The sequence below is a fragment of the Galendromus occidentalis genome, unplaced genomic scaffold, assembly GCF_000255335.2.
Source record: "Galendromus occidentalis unplaced genomic scaffold, Mocc_1.1 scf7180000077515, whole genome shotgun sequence".
NCBI classification, from domain to species: Eukaryota; Metazoa; Arthropoda; class Arachnida; order Mesostigmata; family Phytoseiidae; genus Galendromus; species Galendromus occidentalis.
The window spans coordinates 1,480,292-1,502,004 of record NW_003805503.1 but is presented as its reverse complement, the minus strand read 5'-3'; the positions used below and the strand labels follow the sequence as shown (position 1 = coordinate 1,502,004).

The 21,713-nt window shown below is 52.4% G+C and overlaps 1 protein-coding gene across 1 annotated transcript; it reads left to right on the top strand.

The window, feature by feature from the left end:
* The first annotated feature begins 1,539 nt into the window (after window positions 1–1,539).
* On the top strand, window positions 1,540–21,694 carry Dlg5 (MAGUK family member discs large 5). Its single transcript, XM_029112566.1, has 22 exons — window positions 1,540–1,608; window positions 1,715–1,909; window positions 1,995–2,159; window positions 2,235–2,448; window positions 2,582–2,733; window positions 2,876–2,955; window positions 3,054–3,263; window positions 3,332–3,441; window positions 8,505–8,581; window positions 8,737–8,794; window positions 9,650–9,771; window positions 13,721–13,837; window positions 15,084–15,722; window positions 15,926–16,207; window positions 16,399–17,595; window positions 17,694–18,087; window positions 18,224–18,635; window positions 18,755–19,608; window positions 19,807–20,124; window positions 20,249–20,478; window positions 20,617–20,833; window positions 20,963–21,694. The coding sequence occupies exons 1-22, from the start codon at window positions 1,540–1,542 to the stop codon at window positions 21,064–21,066; spliced, it is 6,216 nt and encodes a 2,071-aa protein (XP_028968399.1). The 3' UTR covers window positions 21,067–21,694.
* The last annotated feature ends 19 nt before the right edge of the window (window positions 21,695–21,713 follow it).

Here is a 21,713-nt window from a genome sequence, read left to right as displayed (position 1 = left end):
TCGGCTCGCTTCATCCCGACTTACCCTCGGCGGCATCCTTTCTCGGTTCGTCGGTCGGTGGCCGGCCGCCATTTCTTTCCCCCTTCTCTCACTTCTGCTCTCGGCCGACTTTCTCTCCGGAGCTCAGCCCGGGCGACAGCTCCTCATCATATGGGGAAGGAGTCCTTTGTCGATGGCTGCCAGGCCGCTACTCTAGCGGAAAGCTTTCACGAATGGTTTTCCGATTTTTGAAACGGGTAGGGCGAGTCGTCCGCCGATTTGTCGCTCCCCACTCGCCGCCGACGCCGCCACGGCCGCTCCAGACCAACGACCGTGCGGAGGATCAATGCGAGCTATCGCACAAATGACCTTTTTCTCCACAAAAACTACTCCGGATTTGGTCGACTCGATTCTCTCTAGGTACGCAGCTTCCGTCTTCTGTATCTGGCACAGATAACGATACCATCATGTCACTTCGCTGCCCTAGGTGTCAAATTCGATCCGCTAGCAAAGAAATAGAGCCCGGAGTGCGGACAACTCTCGCCGATAGAGGAGCTCGGGTCCAGGTTGACGTGATTACGACCGAATGTTAAATTGGATGCCAATGCGTCGTCGAACGACTTGTACTCGGGCTGATGTGGACAGATGTAGATGAGGCTCGGCCGTGGCGAATCGGCGCCGATCGATGCAGATTCTACGATGTAGCCGCTGCTGCTGCTGCGAGCTAGTGGAGGATGATTCGTCAGGCTTGCTCGCTCGTCTGCCTCAGGGAAGCTGAGCTTGCGAAGATATACAAATCACATCGGAGCGTAGCGACAGCCTGATTATACAATCACTGTATTTGCTCCATGAGCTTCGATAGCATTCGGACTGACACGCCGAGATAAGAGAACTGCTCTGTTCCTCGCGGTATTCTTTCACGGGCCTGGCAGAATCCTGCGTCAGCGACACTGTATATTTGTATAGAGATCCGTATTGGAATCACGCAAGGCAATCGATACGATTGGTCAATGCCTTTTTGATGATTGCATTGACTTTCGGTGTTCATAGTGGGATCTTGTCAACTGGGACTTAGAGCTTGAGGACTCTAAGGGAATCCGGTGAGAGCTACCCTGAGGGACTCGGAGCAGCCTTCGCCAGACCTGGCGTCGATCGGGTCTTCTGACGAATTTTTCGAGTGCGATTAATGGCTCGAGCGGCTCCGAGCGTCCAGTCCCTGCGTAAGCTCCCGAGCAAATATGAATCGAGAAAATACGGCATTTAAAAATACGGCTGACGCCACTTTGCGATTTCGGTCCTTATCCGGCGAACTAACGACGTTTAGAGCTGATTGAGCCGACGCGGAAGACCTGGGGATTTTTATCTGAATCGATTCCGGTGCTCGATCAACGTCCTGGATGAGACTTTGTGTTTTTTTCCCTTTATCACGGCACGATGAATTCGTTAGGGCGAGAGCCTGATGAGCTTTTTATGACGGAGAATCTATCGGTCACTTAATCGTTGAGCATTCTAACGAGAATATAAAGCTCGGGAAGCCCACCGGGCTCTTCAATTTTCGAGATGGCTTGGCCTATAGACACGGGCAGGAGTCCCTTCTCGAATACTACACTAGTGGGAGTCTGCCAAGAGGTGAGGAAGAAGGGAATAAGGTTGCGAGCGGGTAGGCAACCGTTCGATTACGCCATCTCGAATCAAAAGTTTTCGTTGACTTGCGGATGCGCCGGAATTCTTCCAGTTCGTCCCTCATACCATAATGCAAAGCCTTCCCGATGGACGCATAGAAGCGTACGGGAGAATCACTTCAATCATCACCAACGCTACGTGGGCCATGGGCATACAGCTCCGCATAATCGAAACATCCGACGGGAACTATGGCTCCGCCACTCCTGATGGCCGCCTTTTCGGAGCTCTCCTGGATCTTAAAGAAGGGGTGAGTTTATTGGGGTTCGATTTTCGATGCTGCTCAACTTGAATTCTTATTCGACCGATCGTGATTGGGTTTTCATAAATTACAGAGAGCCGATCTGTCTGTGGCAACGATGCCGCGTCAATCCTTATACGACGAATTCTTCGAGAAATCGATTGACTTTGAAGCGTTACGACTCATAATGACTTCTGGAACGAGACAAGTCCTCAAGAAATCCTCCACGTCTGTCATCAGCGAAGAGCTCTTGACTGAGGTATGAAGGTCGCCATTGGATGATCACCCGATTTTTCCTTCGTTCAGACATGAGGTTGGCGCCTCCCGCTTGCAGATTTTCCCCCTGTTGGCGATGTTCGCGTTTGTGAGCATCGCTTTGAGCTCACTTTTCAACTCCATGATCAACGGAGGCTCGCCCGCATCCTACGTGGATCTGTTCTTCATGTTTTACTATCCGAGTTTCTTTTGCGAAACGAGCCACGCACAGACATCGACCAACCACCGGATAACTTTCTCCGCGAAAATTCTCTTCGGGTTCTGGCTTTTGGGTCCGTTCGATCATTCTATCAGATGAGTTTCCTGTTTCATTTCCCAATATACGAATCCAGCATACCGTTTGATCTTGCCACCGCTTGAATATACTCGTGGACTCCATTCACGCTGCGGTCACGGTTTCTCCAGGCATGTTCGTGATCACCGTCTTCATCCAGAGCACTCTGAAGTCTAGTTTCGTCATCCTGGTAGAAACCGAAAGGATCCGAAACAACAGAGACGTACTCGATCGTCCGGAGTTGCTACCGATGATGCATAACGACATGCGATATTTCCTAACGGTGCGGAGCGACCCATACGATTTGTTCTTTTAAGTTATTCGGAAATTTCGTAGGCCTAGCCAGGGACCTAAAGTCGAGATCAGATTCACGCATCGAGTTTCCAGACCTCGGTCAGATTCTCATTGTCTTTCCCCCCTCCCAGATCATGAGCGTTGAGTTCGCTGATGAGATTCTCGCCCAATGGGAGCGACTCAAACCTGAGAGTTCGGTCCCTCTGAAAGAGTGAGTTCCGTCCCTCTTCTCGCAGGCTCTCCCGATCGGTGCGGTGTTTCGAATCCTGTTTTCGGAATGAGAATAATTGAAGCATTGATTGACCACAGATACTATTCACTCGAGACGATTGAAAAGATGACGACTCGGCGTGGAGTTCTCTACTCCGACGAATTCGGCGCCCTCTACGAGTTGCCAAAACTATGCCCGAAGATAAAGGGTTCTTACCTCTATCAATCATCTGGTCTGGCGGAAATCCACAACAGCCTGTACTTCAGACCTGGGATCAATTCGACATTAGTTCGAGAGATTAATAAGAGGTGAGTTTGCGGGATAGGAAGTATTAGGGAACCCCGAAATCTCTGCTCTGACTGAATTCGTTTCTCAGATGCCGCTGGCTACAAGAGGCTGATATCCCCTGGCTCCCGCGTTTCCTCTTGGATCCATCGAATTCGCCGTGTTTCGTGCAGCCTCTCGTCGGAGCATCGTTGAGCGCAGGCGAGGCAACAGACCTGTCGGCAGAAGACCTCTTTGGAATCTGGATTGTCCTGAGTGTGGGCGCGCTAATTTCTGTATTCGTCTCGATTGTGGAAATCACGCTACCGGCAATGCATCTCCAGAGCAAAAAACTCATCCTAAATCGCATAGGATCCGGGCGCATCTCGGAAGATAGAAGGAGGACACTATGTGGTCCAGCAATCAGAGCGTTTCGACAGAAATTATCTTTCAGACAGGAAGCTTGCATAGAGACTGGAATCGATCGAGACTTCCACCTCTCCGGAACAAAAGCAAAGAAAAAATGCGATAGTGTAGGAGCTTACTAAGAAGCACAGACCCGAGTTCTTGGTGTTCAGTCTCCCGACGCAGGTGCGGATTCTCCAGATGGCCTCGCTGAGCGTAATATACAATTCAGCCACACTCCTGGCTGGTTTCAACCCGAATTTGCTTTCTGATGAATTTCCCGGCTCACGCAGGAGGTCCCGTACGAGTCAACCGAGCTGAGCCCTCTAGATTTCGGTCCCTCCCCTGAGTTATCTCGCATCCATCAGCATGATCCTGAACTCTGAATCGGACTCGAGGAGGAGCTCTCACACAGGGGGCTCTTCCTGTTCGAACCAGTCGCTTTGCAAACCGGTGATGACATCGCTTCAGGATATCAAGTCACACCAGATTCGCAAAACTCCGCACTTGAAATCGTTCCTCAACCTCTAGGCACAGTTTGAGGTAGAGAATAGTTCACCGGAATCTCAATTTCGGTTCCTGGCCGTACAAGTGTCGACAGGCCTCAGAACTCGCAGCTACGTGAAGTGAATGCTCACCGGCTGACGAATGAGGAGGGATACGAGCACCGATGGGAGGTCGGTCACTTCTTCCCGTTTCCATGCACGGGGAAAGCGGAATCAGTGGAGGAAAATTATCGATCCCATTGCACAAGAGAGCCACAGCTACCCCGTAGGACCAACCGCCGCATCGATAGATTCTAGACAACCGAATCGATCAATGAGTGAAGTACTACTCCATAGCACTTCATCCCACCGTGCAAGCTCCCAGAGAACGTGATCTACGGCGATTGGAAAAATGCCTGCGGAAGCACTCATGCATACATGTACGGATCGATCAGGGAGGAACCCCAAAATCAAAGGGGGAGTCAAGAAAGTCTTTTCCAATTCCGATTTCCTCTTGAATTCAAGATCGGTCATACGGAAGCTTCGAGACTACGAATCTGGAACGAATTCCTCTTCCAACCGAGTCTCTAAGGAGCGTGTTTTCGACTCGACTTCCTCTTGTGATATCTGCTCTTTCGGTTTTCCTACCTCGGACGCTTATCAGTGATTAGAGACGCAGTTTCCCCGTGAAACTCTTCGAAGACTCTCGGTGGACGTCCAGCTTCAGCGGGGAATCATTTGTGAACACGAGCCGAAGATTGGGAGTGCCAAGAGCAAACGTGGACAATCTTTCGTCCAATTCTCGTTCTTCGATAGGTTGTCAGTTGTCACCCTCTGTGGCTCGGTGATGGCGGACTGGAGCTGGGATTCATCGACGCACCGCGAGCGGCCCTCGATCTCGACCTTGGTAGCCCGCAGCCTATCGAAGACACTCGGAGTGTAAATTCTCGGATTGTGTGCTGTGTTGCACGTTGGCCGAGACTCCGCTTCGGGAGGGCGGCTGTTGTCAAAGCGCGTGACAAACGACTATGAGGGTAATCTTGTAGCCCGGCGACGTCTTGGCGCTGCGCCCTTGCCACTTCAGCGACGGGCAAACAAATGTTGCGCGAATAAAAACCTGTCCTCGGACTCCAAGCCCGCCTAGCCTTCCATCCCCCAGTGCTTGCCAACGCGGTTGGTTTCGGTCGCAGCTCCCCGGGCGAGGAAGCTACGGCTCCGGGTATTCGACGGGGCCACGGTGGCGTCCCGGAGGCGGACCGGTGAGGTATCCGGCTGATGCTCGGTCGGGTACGAGCCTTTGTTTTTGTCATTGCACCTCGGTAGGACATATGTCTGATCGAGCCAGTCATTCATCACGTTGCACCGGGAAAACGACGCGGACTTCGGTGTGGGTCTCCTCCTCAAGATGGAGTAGTACAATGCCTATCGCAACAACGAAACAATGCTCGTCCCACCGCCATCACCACCAGCGTATCCACCGCATGGAGTGCGTCTTTGTTCGACAGCACATTCCGAACGACACGGTTCTTCCTGCAGTTTCTGCTCGGCCTGTCAACGGAGAGTTCGATCAAGGGTCCCAGTTGTCTTGTCGGCAATTGATATTTCCCCGGCGAGACCGTGCTGTTCCATTAGGATTCAGACATTTCTGAAGTCGGCTGCCCCGGGGGACTCGATTTACGAGCAGCACAATCTCACGATGCGGATCCATCAAGAATCAAGCAGCCGATGTTTGAAAACTGAGCCTGGATCGGATCACCTTATGCATCCCCATAATTTCATTGGCGCACGAAGCGCTGTATCGCCCACAATTCTTACATCTTCTTCCATATTGAACCCCTTCACGATTTTCCAGCTTCTCGAGACTCGAAGAAGTTCCGGAATCCCCCGAGAAGGGGAAAAATCTGACAGCGCTGTACGCAAGGATTGCCGTAGTAGTGCAGAGGGTCTCTCCCCGTCGCTTGGTTCAGGACTGAATCGCTGAAATCAGCCGAGCTATTCGTCTCCAGCCCAGGAGGGGGAAGCAGTTTTGTTGATCGTAATTCCAGACTTCAGTTCGGGAAGTTTCCAGTGCGACGAGTCCGGTACTCTTCATCCTCTACGGCGGTGGCGCCCCCTGGCAACGAATAACTTCGGCGGTCATCCCTTCGATTTAATTGAGAGGTGTGAGGCGGTGACATGAAGGAGTCGACTAGTCGTTCCCTTCTCCGCGGGCCCAGATATGCGACGAATAGCAGAAATTCGTCCACTCTTTCTGTGGAAGAGCTGTTTCTTCTGGTGGCCCACGGTGCGGCTGCTGCCCGCTGATATTGGCGGGTAAATACACGGCTAGCAGACAGCCAGGCGAGACGAGTTCCAGACGGAACGAGTGTTTGACAGGGATTCTCGGCGGAGATCCGTCTCGTATCGGGCCGAGGGCAGATCCAAGATACTTTGGGAATATTGGCTGATGATTCCGACGATTTTCGGTGGCAGGAAACTCCATGTGAGATCTTTCCGACAGCTTCTCAGAGTTGGGCAGACATCACCCATCGAGGAACCAAACTTAGTCAGTGATCCTTGATTGGATCTAGAAAACTCTACTGAGCGCTGCGAATGCCGTTGCCAGTTTCCGGAAGTTTTCCCGCTCGCTCATGACGAGACGACGGACGTTTGATGAGCTCAATCTGACTAATTCTCGAGCTCCAACGTCTGGCGACTTAGGGCGAAACGCGCGCTTGTAGAACTCGCCCCTCAGCTCTTGATCCCGCCGAATTTAGGGGGAACCTCGGTGGCCTGCGATGAGAAGGCTTGTGTGTGTTTTTTATTTATCGAATCCGGGCAGCTGTGCGATGAACATTTGAAGTCTTGCTGAGAGTGGCCGTCAACTCTCCGAACAGCATGTATTTAAGTTCGGCGGCTCAAGGTAGGTGTTCTGTACAGACCTCTGCCCCAGCTCAGCCGATGCATTCGTGACGTGACCGCCGTATTTGTGAGTTGAGAGTTCTATGCTCGAAAAATCAGTCAGGTGCAACTCGCAATCATGTTCGATGAGCATGCAGACTCCTCTCATGACAGCTGACGAAGCTCACCTAGGGGAACAGGAGCGTCTCCCGCCTCGACTCAGCAATGCACTTGGAGCTGCTGCAGAAGCCGCGATAACAGACACGTCCGTCAAATGTTCGAAAAGCTCGCTCAGTCATTCACTTGTTCCTCCCTAGAGCACAAGTCAGACGTAGGAGCCGCTCTAGGAATTTGCATATGGTAATGGTGTTTCCCGAGAACAACATGGAAAGCTTCGGCGGTCTGCTTGAGTCAGTTCGGTGCCAAAGCAGGGGCGAGATCCGGATCTCGGTCTGCGTTTTCCGAGCCGAAAGACAGAAGTCCCCCCCGAGTGCAAACTTCAAAGGAGAAGACGAAACTGCCCGATGAAACGCTTCGGAGAAGATTTCTTCAGCCATTCTACTGGAAACACGCAGGAACACTTGTACCGTTCCCCCTCGATGCCTCCTACCCCCACACTGAAAAGTATCCGTGAATTATTGATGATCGCGACTTCAGACGGGCTCGGGATTTCCACGTACGCAAGAGTCGGGCTCGCCTCGAGGTTCTAGCCGTGGCGCCGCCACCTTCCGCTTCGGTTCGTCTCCGTGGATGTTGAGTGCTCATTGTGAACGACAATGATTTATTCAAGGATACAACCACTCGTCAGTGGAGCTCATGCAATATTTATTAGGAATCTTTGACGAGCATTGTACGGCGCGGATCATTCTGAGCCGGAGCAACATTCGTCGTTAGAATCGTCACCTAATCATGAGTAAGCCAGACGGATGAGCTGCAGAGTCGATGAGACGGTTGTTGGTCCCGGGAGCCCGAAGTATCTGATCGGTTTCTCACGGTTTCCTGTACGGATCGGAAACTCTCGGGAGTTTTGCCCATACCTCGCTCTCTAGAAACTCGGGCAATGAGTCCGCACGACGTCCCGAGGGTCGAGGTACGTCTCCATGAGAGGGAGCCATCCACGTTTTTTTTGGCTTCAGACACTGAGGACCTGGTTTTCCGATCGGGGCGCATTCTACCGTGCCAGGAAGCCTCGCATTCTGTGTCCGCTAGCGGTGGTGCCGAGAGCGTGAGCTTCGTGTCGACTGAGGTGGCAAGCGACGGCAGTCATAACATGTCACTGATTTTATAAGGGCCCTCTTGGCATATGAGCCGGGAGAGCCACAGGCAATCGGGTGGTTACCCACTCGAGACGGGAAACGGAAATCTGCTGGAGGTACTCTCCGCGCTGAAGATAGCGATGGCAATGCACGTATCGACGGCGCCATGAATTCATTGTCCTGATGAGGAGAGCTGCCGACGACTGACACCGGCTTCCGTCATTTCATGTCGTCATGAGAATATCTCTTTTCGTTGCAGGAGATCGCAGCGGGTCTAGCGAGACCCTTAATCAATCCGAATCAAGTCTTGTGTCCGAACCAGAGCAGCACCACAAGGTGAGCGGGAAAACGGTGTAGATGAACGCGTGTGCGCGTGATTCACGCTTCCCCCGAGTCCCGTAGGGGTGCTCCACGCGTGATGGTTTGTTCCGTTCTCCGATGCTGAGCGTTAATTTTGGTTGATTTTATCCTTATTCATGCTCTTCGTTCAGGATGCTTTGTATTCCCGTCGTCAACCGATCAACCCAGAAAGCCTCACCCCATTGCTTGGTTAGTTCTCGGATTTTTCTTTTGTTCTCAGGATATACATATTTTCGGTTCCATGCCTACTCTAGCTTCTCCCGTCGATCGGTCGCAGCGATAGAATGCTCCGAGTTTTACGGAAACCGGCCAAGAACTCGCCAGAATTCGATCTGGGCCCCGTGGCCGACAGGAAAGAAACTGCGACTTATAAAGATATTCTAGGGGCCTCCTCGAGAGCAAGTTCTCTTATCTGTTCCATCGCGATTAGACTGATTTTCACTAGCCGTTCATGTCAACACGACTGAATGAGTTCCGGCGACGGTCGAAACCGAACTGAAGCGGTCACTAAGCGCTCATAGTTGCCGAAGCCCATTGGACTTCGCTACACATTTCCAGCTGCCAGCGAAGTCGACCTTGGAGGTGGACGGAAAAGTCGGTACGCTTCGGAGAGGAGATTCCGACTGAAACGAATTCCTGTCCGCAGTGTCGACTGGAACGGGAATTTCTCCAACGTCTCGTCCTCGTTCCACATAGTACTCAGTCATGCGTTTTCCCGCTTTGGGGAACACGTTCCTCCCCGACGATTTCCCCCGAGCCTCTCCTACCGTCCGCGCCCTGGGGATGTTGGGTGGTGGACTGCGAGGGCGGGACGAGTTTTGATTGAAGTCTAGATCGGGCATGCTCATGGCTTTCTGAGGACCGGAGTCCTTGTTTCCGCTATTTTTATTTTTCAAATTCATTTTCATTCCCCTTCTCTCACTCTCACATGACTCCCGGGTCGAACGGAGCCCTCGGGGAGCCTGAGCTCTCTGCGCGGAAGGGCTAGGAAATTTCCTCGATTACTTCCTAGATACCTAAGGTCGGTCTCCGCTTGTTTTACAGGGGGCCCAAGCAGTCAGTGGTCGTTGAGCAATTCTTTGCAACGGAGGTCGACTACCGAGTCCCTCCAAGATGTTCCCTGTGATTACTACCATCCACCGCCACCTCCCCCTCCTCCACATAAAGTGAGTCTGCACTCGTTCGATTACCACTCCGTTCGCTGATTCATTTGATATGCGGAACTGTTCCGCGACTCTGCCGCAGCCCGCAGCTCGATCGAGGAGGGCTCGCAGTCCCGCAGCGCTCTGTGTCGTCGGAGACGATTTCTCCCGGAGTCTTCTTTCCAGTGCTTATAATGACGACCATTCGGCGATCCATTAGCGAGACAATGCATAGGCTTTTCATGATCCTTCCCGGTCGTACCATGATTTGATTGTTTGGTGGCTTATTCCTGAAGCGTGAACCGCATCGCACCGATTATCGGCTGTCGTCTTCGTCGCGAGCGCGTGCTCTGTCGGTGGACGCGGGAAAAAAAATACGCGCCGCCGGGGCAGTGTGTGCGGAGCAGGAAGGGGATTCGCGGCCTTTGCTAAATCTCTCGACAGCGTACTCGCTCGCAAACTCGTTCGTTCGCTCCTCCGCCCGCTTGCTCGATAGGTCGCTTCTTCGAGTTGTACTGAATGACTTTTTGTCGAAACGTATCCCCTCTTGAAATCACGATGCTGCGGCGGTATCTCAGCAGGTACAGACGTGTCCGTCTAGTCAAGGCAAGTGGAATCTAACGCTCCGCCGGAATTCTCGCTTGTCGGTTCTGCTTATCGTCGGGTCAGGATCTCCACTCGGTCCGTCCGTCCATCGGTCGGCTTGACGGCCGGTTCTGGGGTCGGTCCGCTGAAGTGATTCTCGAGTGTACTGCCCGAGGCAGTTTGGAACGACGGGGAACTGGAGAAACAAGTCTGAAAAGCAACGAGTGTGCTAGGAACACCGCTGTCGTCGCAAGTTGGCCGAGGGGAGAGGCGTCATTCGGCTGCTACGAGGAGTGCGAACGCCCACTTTGAAGGCGAAGAGAGTCGCTTGGCCAGAGTGCGAGTTGCCGAGACGGGTCGTGCGGAGGACGAACTCGAATCGTTACTAGTGCGCAACGATTTGGGTGTTTCCCTCGCCGTTTCCTTATCTATTCCCTCTGGGGTGTCCTGAGATGGAACGTCGTCGTCCCGAAGAGAACTGGAGGCTCGTTCGTCCAAGTCCTCGTCCTGTTGTACGCTTCTCTGCGTGCCTAATTCGACGACAGGCGAAGCGCCACTTCTTCGGGAATTCCGGGGTCACCCACCTATGTGCCCTGCATTGGGAGAGAAAAAGATGTTTTAAAAAAAACGGATTGTCTTTGCGCTGCTGTACGGAAGCATCCCGATCTATTTCAAACCTCGGGGAATCCCCGCACCGGACGGACGTAAAGAGAGGCCGACAGAGCGAAATGGAGCAAAGTTTTTGTGGCTCGGCTTAGACGAATGCCGAATTAAGACTCCATCAGGAAAGCTTTACCCGCGACCGAACAGGAGAGGATGAAAGATGTGCGCTGTCCGCGCGTCGTCGACGCTGTATTTGACTTACCTAATACCTGGAATTGATCAACGTGAAAGCGATACTTCAGCTGTTGACTCTTACCCGATCCGACGCGGCCTTGCCAAGGACTTCTGACTGCGAAGACTATTAGCGGTCACCGGTCGAACGCGGTGCCAGCAGGTATCGTGAATGCGCACTCGTCGCTGAAGAAATTTCCGTTGCCGTCCGTGACCGGTTCGTTTTGGGTCAGATGAGTTCCGACGTGTCTCTCGATGACGCCGCCGATGCCCGATGCCATCCCGCGACGAGCGACCGTGTGAGACCTCCATTAACATTTCTTTGGTATAATCCTTTCCGCACAAAGCATCGCACATGGGTTCCTCGAACTCCGAATTCTCGAATAACACGACGACTTCGTCGAGGACGCGCCTGCCGTAATCTGATTGTTCACTCGCTCGGAGCTGTTTCCGAGAACGGGCCCGAGAACACTGGTTTGACTGAAGCGGATTTCTCTCAATTCCACGACGCGAATCGGGCTTGCCTCGAATGTTTTGCTAAAATCAGAGCTCCCTAGGAAAAATCCATTGTCAAAAAATTCTAGTTTCCGCACAGAGTCGTGAGCGAGATATCATAGGCCTTCCGTAGAGCACAATTGTGAGTCGGTACCGTTGAATACTTCTCTAAAATCTTTGTAGAAACAGGCAGGATGACGGTCGTTGAGTAGATATATATAATGATGATATATATAATAAATAGAAACATCCATTGTCAAAAAATTCTAGTTTCCGCACAGAGTCGTGAGCGAGATATTATAGGCCTTCCGTAGAGCACAATTGTGAGTCGGTACCGTTCAATACTTCTCTGAAATCTTTCTAGAAACAGGCAGGATGACGGTCGTTGAGTAGATAAGCGACGTCAAACATCGTGAGTCGGTCGGGATGTCGGGATAAAGCGAATATCACGAATCGTTTGCATGGTGTTCTTTGATCCGCAATCGATGGGCGCGGGGGGAATCGCGAAGAAGCGGCTTGTTGTGCGGGAGTTTGAGAATTGTCCGTGCGACTATTCTCCACGATCATGCCCCCCGCACGGACAACCTTCCGAGTGACAGGGTGCTCTGACGAACGAGTCGTCTAAGAACACTGGCGCATGAGGGAAAATTGAGGGAGCGCCTCGGAGGCCGTCCTCGATTATTCCGAGAGCCCTGGACCAGAGTGGTGGAGACTGGGATGGGTCGAGCCCCCTCTCTTGCGTCGGGAAATGGGGAACATTCAGACCATCGTGTCCCGTTTTCTCGACGTCGGTGTCATGGGGAAACAAATGGGAAGCAATACCCGAATCTGTGATGCATTTTGTCGATGAAACACCCCGAGGTTACTGCCAGAGGAGGAGTGCGTTCGGCCTTTGGGTGACCCAGAGTCGCTCTCAGACAGTCGGCCGGACCACCGAGATAACCTCTGATTGAGTTCTCGAGTTTTCTCCCATGTCGTAAACCTTAAATAGGGATGTCTACAGGATCATTTTTGTTGCAACACGCTCTGAGCACCCCGTAAATGAACCGCATGCTGAATTCGGCGGAAAACCTCGGCGGATGAACTCAAAATGGCTGGCTAGTGGATCTTCGAGAGCCTCGAATCTCTTATGAGTCCATTGTGGTCAAGCCTCGCTGAGGGCATACTCGAGTCCGATGAACCTTTTTGCTCCGTCCAGAACTTTGCGGCGCGACTGCGCAAAAGAAAACACCGCGTCGGAAAACGGTCGTTGTACTGTCCGGGAAACCCTTTCTCGCATTCGACAGCCGCCTGAGCACACACGGGAACCTTTTAAAGATACTTTCGGGCTAGTGCAGCAGAAAACCCATTCCGGCAGGCAAACAGTTGAGCCTCGAAGATATTGTATTTACTTCTCAAGAAGTTTTGGCCAATCCAGGGCTCTCCTCTCATCGATTCGAGGCTCAAGCTTGAAATAACTTTTGGGGGAGTGGATTGATCGAGCAGCTAGTGGGTGACCGTCCTTTCCTCTCCATCAACCTCTCTGCCGAAACATTCCTCCTCGGTACGTTCAAGCACGGGAACCAAACAGATGAGCCAATAAGGCCATTTCAGCGAATGAATGCCCAGCCCCCTCTGCTCCCCTCATGTGCGACCGTTGGCAAGACCTGAATTATAGATATATCGAAACCGCCTGTCCTTCAGGAATCTTCGCGCGAACCCCACTCGAAGCTCCGCGCTACTCTTATCGAGTTTTTCGAAGTATTCCGGCGGTCGGATCGCGCCCGTAGAACTCGTGCACACTCATATTCTCTGGAAGTATTCTCGACGCTGGCCCGCATGGAATGAATTTGGATCGGATGGGCGGCTCCCCGCAACTCGATGCGATTGGTTATAGGGAAAAATAAATTCGATCTGAGCTGGTGGACTTGAGACAGGTTGTCGTGGCTTGGTTGAGCCTGACTTTGAGCATCGCCACTCATTAATGCGTTGCACTGCCTAGTATCTGTGGAAGACTCGAGGAAGCCAGCCGAGGCGCCACGCGCCGGAATGCATGCTAATGTCGTTTTCTTATTCACAGCATCTGCCTTCGCTAGAAGCCGGAATGGATGAAGGCGAGGCCGCACTTCGTCTGAAGTGCAAAGCACTCAAAAATGAGTACGACACGCTGCACAAGTGCTATGCAGATCTCGTTGTGGTGAGTTCTCATTGTGTAACTGAAGTTCATTGCTAGGTACACGGCTGACATCAGGCATCGACCGAGAGGGGCTCAGCCGGATGCCTCGGCGAAGCACAATTCTTAGCTTTGGCTTTTTTCCCGCGGCTCGCGCCGAATCCCTCCGCTCGCCGAGCAATCATGGGAAATAACCTCTCGGCGCTGGGATAGAACCCTCTAGCCCGGGGTGTGAATATTCTCCTGGAGCGTATGGGCTTGTTAGACATGACAGGGCATGCCAAAAAAAACGGTACGCTGAGAACGAATTGCAAATAGGATCTTGCGGCCGTTGATTGTTGCCGCTAAAGGGTCTCCTCGCAGGGATGTGCTGGCAGCTGTTGATGAAAGGAGCTGTCACCGGTCAATGGATCCGCGCGAGAGGTCGAAAACCTGGCAAGCCCGCCGCTTCCGCGGGTCGGAATTCGGAATCCGGTCGTTTGCTCACAGACAAGGGATGGAGTTCTCATGCATTCCGGGCATTCCTGCAGTAAAGGCGATTTGACTCTTGCGAGCCAGCAGTAGCGGAGGGAAGCAGGAAACTTAGCAGAGGAAACGGGTCGAAGGCCTTAAGTTGTATAGGAGTCTCCTCGAGGCTGCCGTTTCGGAATTCTGTCACTCGAGAGCTGAAGTGCGTCGTCAGGACGAATGTTTGCTGGAAGGTCCGAGTCATTCGGGGGACCGGAGCGGACTCGACTTCTCTGTTTACGCTCCGACATCTTCCGCGCGGTTCGAGCGGGACGCTCAGAGGACCTCCCCGCCTCCCGCTACCGAGGGGGTGAACTCTACGGCTGCACGCAGATACGACCGTTTTCTCGGACGGGCGTATCTGCGCCCATCGGCGGTTCCAGCACGGGTTTCAGATGGATTCCTTGAGTGGATCTCTCTGATAGACTCGAATTACTGACAGCCCGGAATGATCACAGTGCCGCATACTTCTTTCTGATTGACGTCGTCCCGGCGAATGAGGGAAGAGCCCAAGCAGCTCGACGGGTGGGGAATTCCCGGAGCCCTCAGGTCTCTCGGTAATGCACTGAAGGGCCCGGCTTGACTGGGCCAATCAAAGAAGCTCACCTCAGGGCCGAAGGAGCTTATGCGTTCCGCCACTCGGTCGGAGCAACCGGAGCGTGGGCTCATCACGCAGATTTTCAATTTCGCCGTACGACCACCCTCAGAGGCCGCTTCATTAGCCAATGTACTGATTGCTAACTTCGCTTCTCGCTTTCTCAAGGTTCATTCGAGCCATGTGTCGAAAATGGAGGTCACTCAGGAAGAACTGTCCAGGCTGAAGAAACAATTGGAGGAAGCGAAACACGAACGGGATAACGCGATCAGGGATCGCAACGGCCTGCAACAACAATGCTCCGCCGCTATCTCCCAGTGGTACAACACTCTCAGCGAGAGGAACGAAGCTCGCGAAACGCTGAATAGAGTCCAGCAGCAACGAGACGAAGCCCTAAAGGAAATCAACAACGCTTTGACAATTCGCATCAAAACCAGCAAAGATCTCACAAAACTGACCGAGGAGAGGAATGCCGCCCTCCAGGAATATTCGCTTATTATGGGCGAACGGGATAACGTTCACAAGGAGATGGAGAGGTTCCAGGAGGAACTCGCTCAGAAGAACAGCGAATTGTCAACGAGCGACAACAAGATCAAAAGTTTGCAGGACGAGAACGAGAGCCTCAAAAGGGAAATCGCCTCAGCGTTGCAGGAAAGAGACCGCGCCTTCAAAGAATGTAACCAGCTCCGGGAGTGTTCGCCACTGCAGAAACAGCACGAGCAGGACTCACAGGCCTTCAAGGATCGAATTGAAGCCTTGCAGAAGGAGGTTGCCAAGCTCAAAAACGAATTGACCGAAGCGCAACAGGTAAATTTTTATTATTCTATCATGATCGTTATTCATATTCATCAATGGATGCTCCTCCGTCTGCCTGGATTGAGTTCGAGTGGCTCAATTCCCCGGTTCCGTCCCCATTGATTTCCGCTATTTCGCTCCGATCCTGGTCCTCTGTCCTTGTCACTCGAAACTGCAAGGCACTCAACTTTTCTCACCGGTCGATCCGATTGCAGGAAGCCGAAGTGAGCAAACGAAGACGCGATTGGGCGTTCAGTGAGCGTGACAAGATTGTCCTCGAGAGGGAGAGCATTCGCGCACTTTGTGACCGTCTCCGCAAAGAACGAGATGAACGGGTATCCGACTTGGCGGAAGCTCTCAGGGATTCCGATGACGCAAAGAAACAAGCCAGCAGGGAACTCAACGAATTGCGTCAATTGCAACTGGGCGTAGCTCTGAGCAAAGACTCAGCCATCGATATCATGGAGGAGTTCGAAACCACGACCAAAGTGAAGTTGGTGAGCATTCTGGACGCCGTAGGAAATGATATTTGAAACTTAGGAATCGAGATTTCTAGGGGAATCAGACCGTGACGAGCGATTAGGTAATTAGGCGACTTTCGAATACCTATCAAGGTGGAGAAACACTGATATTCCGAAGATTCTCGGGATCGATAGCCGCGTTCTCAAGGGTCGACGTTCCTTCGCAGAAACTCGACGGCTCGGAGAACGGCGGAGGCTTCGAAACGTGTAAAAGCAACGATACCCTCTGGGTCTCTCGGATCGACGCTGGCAGTCCCGCCGATGGTAAACTATTGCTACAGGATCAGATCGTCAAAATTAACGGAGCAAGCGTATTCCAAATGGGAGCGGCCGTAGCCCAGGAAATGCTGCAGAAAGCCACAGACTTCCTCAGACTGGAGGTGAAGCGGAGAGCGAATTCTCAGCACACGAAACATTCCACGACTAGGAGAGGTTACTTCTTCTGCGAGCTGCAGGTCCCTGAAAAAGAAGCCCATGGCTTGGTTCTCGAGGCCGGAGTGTACATCGCGCAGATCGTCCCGGGAACTCCGGGAGCTCAGATTCTTCTGCCCGGGGACAGAATTCTCAGCATCGACGGCCAGGCGGTGGTCGACATGCAACACGCACTCGAGAAACTCGACAAGCCCGGACGCTTCCAGTTGCAGGTGAGCAGGTTCGGCCTTTCGGCCAAAGACGACGCCATGAAGGAGAGAACGACGCTCAAGAAATTCAACTCGGCCAGCGTCCAGACCGACGAAAAGGTCGCGAAATCCCTGGTGTCGCCCACTGAAAAGAAATCCTCGAACACGCTACTCGACCGGGCGAAGAATAAAATATTCGGCGAGAAGAAAGCCCGGCCTCTCTCGACAATCCAGACGAGCAACGATACCAAGGACGCTATTTTCGAATTGGATTCGGTAATAGATCGTTTCTCGAATGAGAGAAAGTCAACCAAAAGCCACAAGGGATCAAGCAGCAGCAAGGAGAATCAGAACCACGCGAACAGTGGAGGAACCTGGCCCAAGTACAGAGGCGCCCTGACCGAGGCTCAGAGCGGCAGCGGGAACGGCGGCAATAGCGGCAACGGAGGCGACAAGCAGCTCAACATCAACACGTTGCAGCCGACCCACCGTCAGAAGGAGCGCAAATCCATTCCAAAGCAGTTTTACCATTCGAGCTCAGACTCCAGCCCGGGAAGCTCTCCCGTGAAAATCGAAGCTTACGTTCCTCCGTCGTCATCGGATATCTTGAACTTCAGCAGCTTGGTGCAGACGGCACCGAGTTCGCGCAATCATTCTCAGGAAGGATACTATAGCATGACTACACCGAGACCGCATTCGAAGCCCCTATCCGTCAACGGATCCTCCGGTCTTATCACTGCTCAAGTGAGTCGCTGGGTTCGGTTTTCGTTTTTCTGCTATCCGAAGAGTGAGTATCCGTACGATTTCCATGATGAATAACCTCATCGATAATTAATTTCCAGACGTCGTCTATGCAAGCGTCAGCGCGTCCGCGCTCTGCCCACTACACGGCTTCTCAAATGGATTACTTCCAACACTCGTCAGTCAATTCAGCGAAGGAGTCCCCCTTCGAGATGATTTTACAGCCCCCCCTCTCTGCTCACACTTCGCATACACAGGGTCCGCCTATTCCACCCATTCCCCACAATCACAGCCAAATATATCCGAATTACTACACGACCGGCAGTAGTCACAGCTCGCGGCATCCAATGACGCATATTGGGCCGCCCTGTTGTCCTCCATATATGTCTCGTAGCGGAGATTCTTTCCTGAGCTCTGCCGGAGAGCCGTCGTCGGCGAATAGTTTCGGCAATGTCCCCACTGGATACGGCATCAAGGACAGCAGCAGCTACTCCGGTGAGTTCCGGGACAGGTCCTCCGCGACTCATCGCTCTCCGCGACGACATTCGCCGGCTCTTATCCGGGCCGCATGGGCTTTATCGACCGTAAGAATCTACGGCAAGCGACTGACATTCGACCTATTCGTCCGTAGGCAACAGCTACACTCCGTCGCCTTGCCCATCCACTCTGGCGCCCTACTCGAGTTACAGTCCGACCTACGGCATGGAGTTTGCCCACTTCCTTCCTGCCGCATATCCCAGCCATGCTGAAACTACCGCGCACGGAGCAGCTCTCAGCAGTCATCATAGCACGATGTCCCATCATCAAACTGTGGACGGGGTGTCCATTGTCGGCCTGGCCACGTTCCCCAAACGACAACAACGCATCAGAATCCCTTCAACACCGAGTGTGAGCTCGTCTGTGGGACGGGTATCGAACGGCAGCATAGACAGACCCGCTTCGCCAATCCAACCCGCGTTGACCGTCGAGTTGATTAACTCGTCGGGTGGCGACATCGAGCTCAATCCGCAAAAACGAAAGCCCAAAGCAGGCGATACGAGACGGTGAGTTAATCGAGGAGAAGCCATGGGAATGAGGCGGAAAGGGGCGGGAATTACAGTTTTCCCATCGAGACGTGGACGACTCGGATCGATAGCCGTCTAAGCTGAAAATCTTCTCGCAGGATCACCATCGACAAGAGCAGGGAGCCATTGGGGATCCAGATCAAAGGAGAGACCGGTCAAAGCATATTCGTTTCTTCGGTAACGGAAAACTCCCTAGCTGAGGAGGCAGGCCTCCAGATCGGTGATCAACTGCTCGAAGTTTGCGGAATCAACATGCGTAACGCGACGTACCAACTCGCCGCGAACATACTGAGACAGTGTCGAGACAGCATGATATTGCTAGTGCAGTACAACCCGGAAAAGTATCGTGAGGGTGGCAGCTCGAGTGAAAGTCCGCCAGATACACCGCATGCCTCGCCCAAAACGTATCGTAGTAAGCGTCGTAGTCCCGCGACTTCGGCCGAAGCCCGCAGCCGTTCCAACGACGACCTCTCGAGCGGGACCTCAACGCTGACGCGTAGTCAAAAAGGTGCCTACCTGGCGGCTACGTTACAGGCGAAAAAGAAAACGGCCGAACCACGCGTTGTAATCCTCAACAAGCCACGAAGCAGTTCGAACCTCGGTATAACGCTTTTGGGTGGGAACGCTGTTGGTATATTTGTGCATTCAATCGAGCCAGATTCGCCCGCTTTTCTGGGACTGCGGTCAGGTGATCAGATTCTCGAGTACAATGGAATCGATCTACGGAACTTCACCGCTGAAGACGCCGCCTCGGAGTTGGCGAAACCGACTGGCGAAAACGCGAAGCTGAAAATGCTCGTTCAGGAGAATTTAGAGAGGTACATGGAGATTCAGGAGTATGGAAATGGCGACGCGTTCTACGTCCGCGCTCTCTTTGACCGACCCGCTACCGACGGATCGCTCCCCATCAAGAAGGATGAGGTTTTCTTCGTCGATAATACCATGTACAAAGGTGAGCCCTTCTCGCGTAGTATTTTTCTTTTTTTTTCTCATTTCTGCGTTGGCCTCATTCCCCAGAGGCTGCCCATACGTTCGACTTCAACGGCCGAGGAAACCTCCACGTTGAAAGACTCTTGTCGGCTGAGCCCACATCGCGAGAAATACTCGATTCGGGACTATATACTGAAGTCGTCGGCTCTCTCCATTCCAGGAGTGAACGGTCTGTGGCGAGCATGGCTAGTGGACCATGATGGCAGGAAGACCGAATGCGGTTTCATACCTTCGAAGTACAAGGCAGAAGAGGAGCTATTGCTGAAACGCTCTCTACTCGACATCGACGACGGAGGTCGACGTGGTTCAGCTCGGCGCAGTTTCTTCCGCAGGCGATCGAAGAACGCAGGCACACGAGAGATCGCCGCCTACTCTGATGCATCAATTAACTCTTCAAGTTACTCCGATTCGGCTTCAATGCTCGCCGATGACACTCTGCTCCCACCAGCAACCTATATCAGGGTGGAAAAGCTTTGCTGTGAGTACCTAGCTAATTCAATTTGGGAACCGAGACGCACCTCGGTCGCAGCGTAATTCGTCGAGAGTGAGAACGGGGACAGAGATTGGCGCCCTACATGAGTTTTCCTCACTGACGTTTCCAGACACAAGTTTTCGCCCAGTTATCCTGATCGGACCTCTGAATGACGCGGTAATGGACAAGCTAGAACAAGACTATCCAGACATGTTCCAGCGGTGCCTTGGGGAGGCCATGAAAGGAACAATTCAGATGATGCAGAAAGGAGTCAATGAGCACAAAATTTTGGATTTCCATACGAAAGGCTCTCATTTCGAGTGCACTACCATCAGTGCCATTAGGGCCATTTGTGAAAAGGTACGTCACGGTCATCGACCAGCGACATCGCGAAGCTTCCTCTCTCCAATCCTGACCCTTTTCGGACAATGAATCTATCGTATGAGTATTAGTGAGGAAGCTCAACTTACTGACATCGACGATATTCTTCCGTTTCAGAGTCACGCATTTTTAGACGTTAGCTTGAGTTTGGATGTGATCTTGGAGCGCTTGCGTAATTGCCAAATATATCCGATTGTGATCTTTATCAAGTTCAAGACGTTGAAACAGATTCGCGAGGTCAAGTACCTAAGCGAAAAGATGACGAGCAAAGCAGCGAAGGAGATGTACGAACACTCGCTTAAGATCGAAGCTGAATACAAACCTCTTATCAACGGTGAGCTGGATCCGTAATCAATTATTATTGTCATAAATATCATTGATCAAGAGCAATCATTATCGGGGATTCTAATCACCAACGTATCCATGTTCTTCGTGCGTCTCTGACCGGGCTTCCCCTTTCCAGCTATGATACAGGGGAACAACTTGACATACATGTGTACACAGGTCAAGACGTGCGTCGAGGAGCAACAGAACAAAACTGTCTGGATTCCCTCGGTACAATACTGAGCAACTATGAGCGCGCAGCCGCGACGCCCAGGATATCGGACATCCTGGCGATGCGGATTCCTTGCGTCTCAATGAGAATTCTAAGACGAGGTTGGAGATTCTCGCACGACTCCGTCGCAGCTCATGTGGCCGCGGCAGGCTAGCGCGTTGAACGAGGGAAATATGCACCCTCAAATAGAATCAGACGCTGACGCTCAGGCAATTATCAAGGTGGGGACGATCCAGGAGTTGACCGACGATAAGCCTTCGCGGTGGCCGATCGTCGATTATATAATGTCTTCCCCAAGACCTCAGGATTGTTTTTGGATTGTTTTTTGGAAACGAGATGAGCTGTCTGAGATAATATCTGGAATTGTTGCTACAGCCATATTAGCCCTATCCGCTCAAGAAGGTGCAAGAAACAAGACAGGAGAGTCGGGACGTCGCAAATAAGCAAACTTGTTCACTCAGGACTAGGAAGTCGATCGATAACGCGCAGCTGTAGCGCGATAATCGACGGACATAACTTAAACGCGCATTCTCATGCAATAGATCGATTCCGAATGTTGCGATCAAGCTTCAATGTACAGATGACTGCCGCGGTTTCGACGTTTCTTTTAAAAATATCTCACCAAGTTCGAATAACTGAAACTCTCTGTCTGGTTACG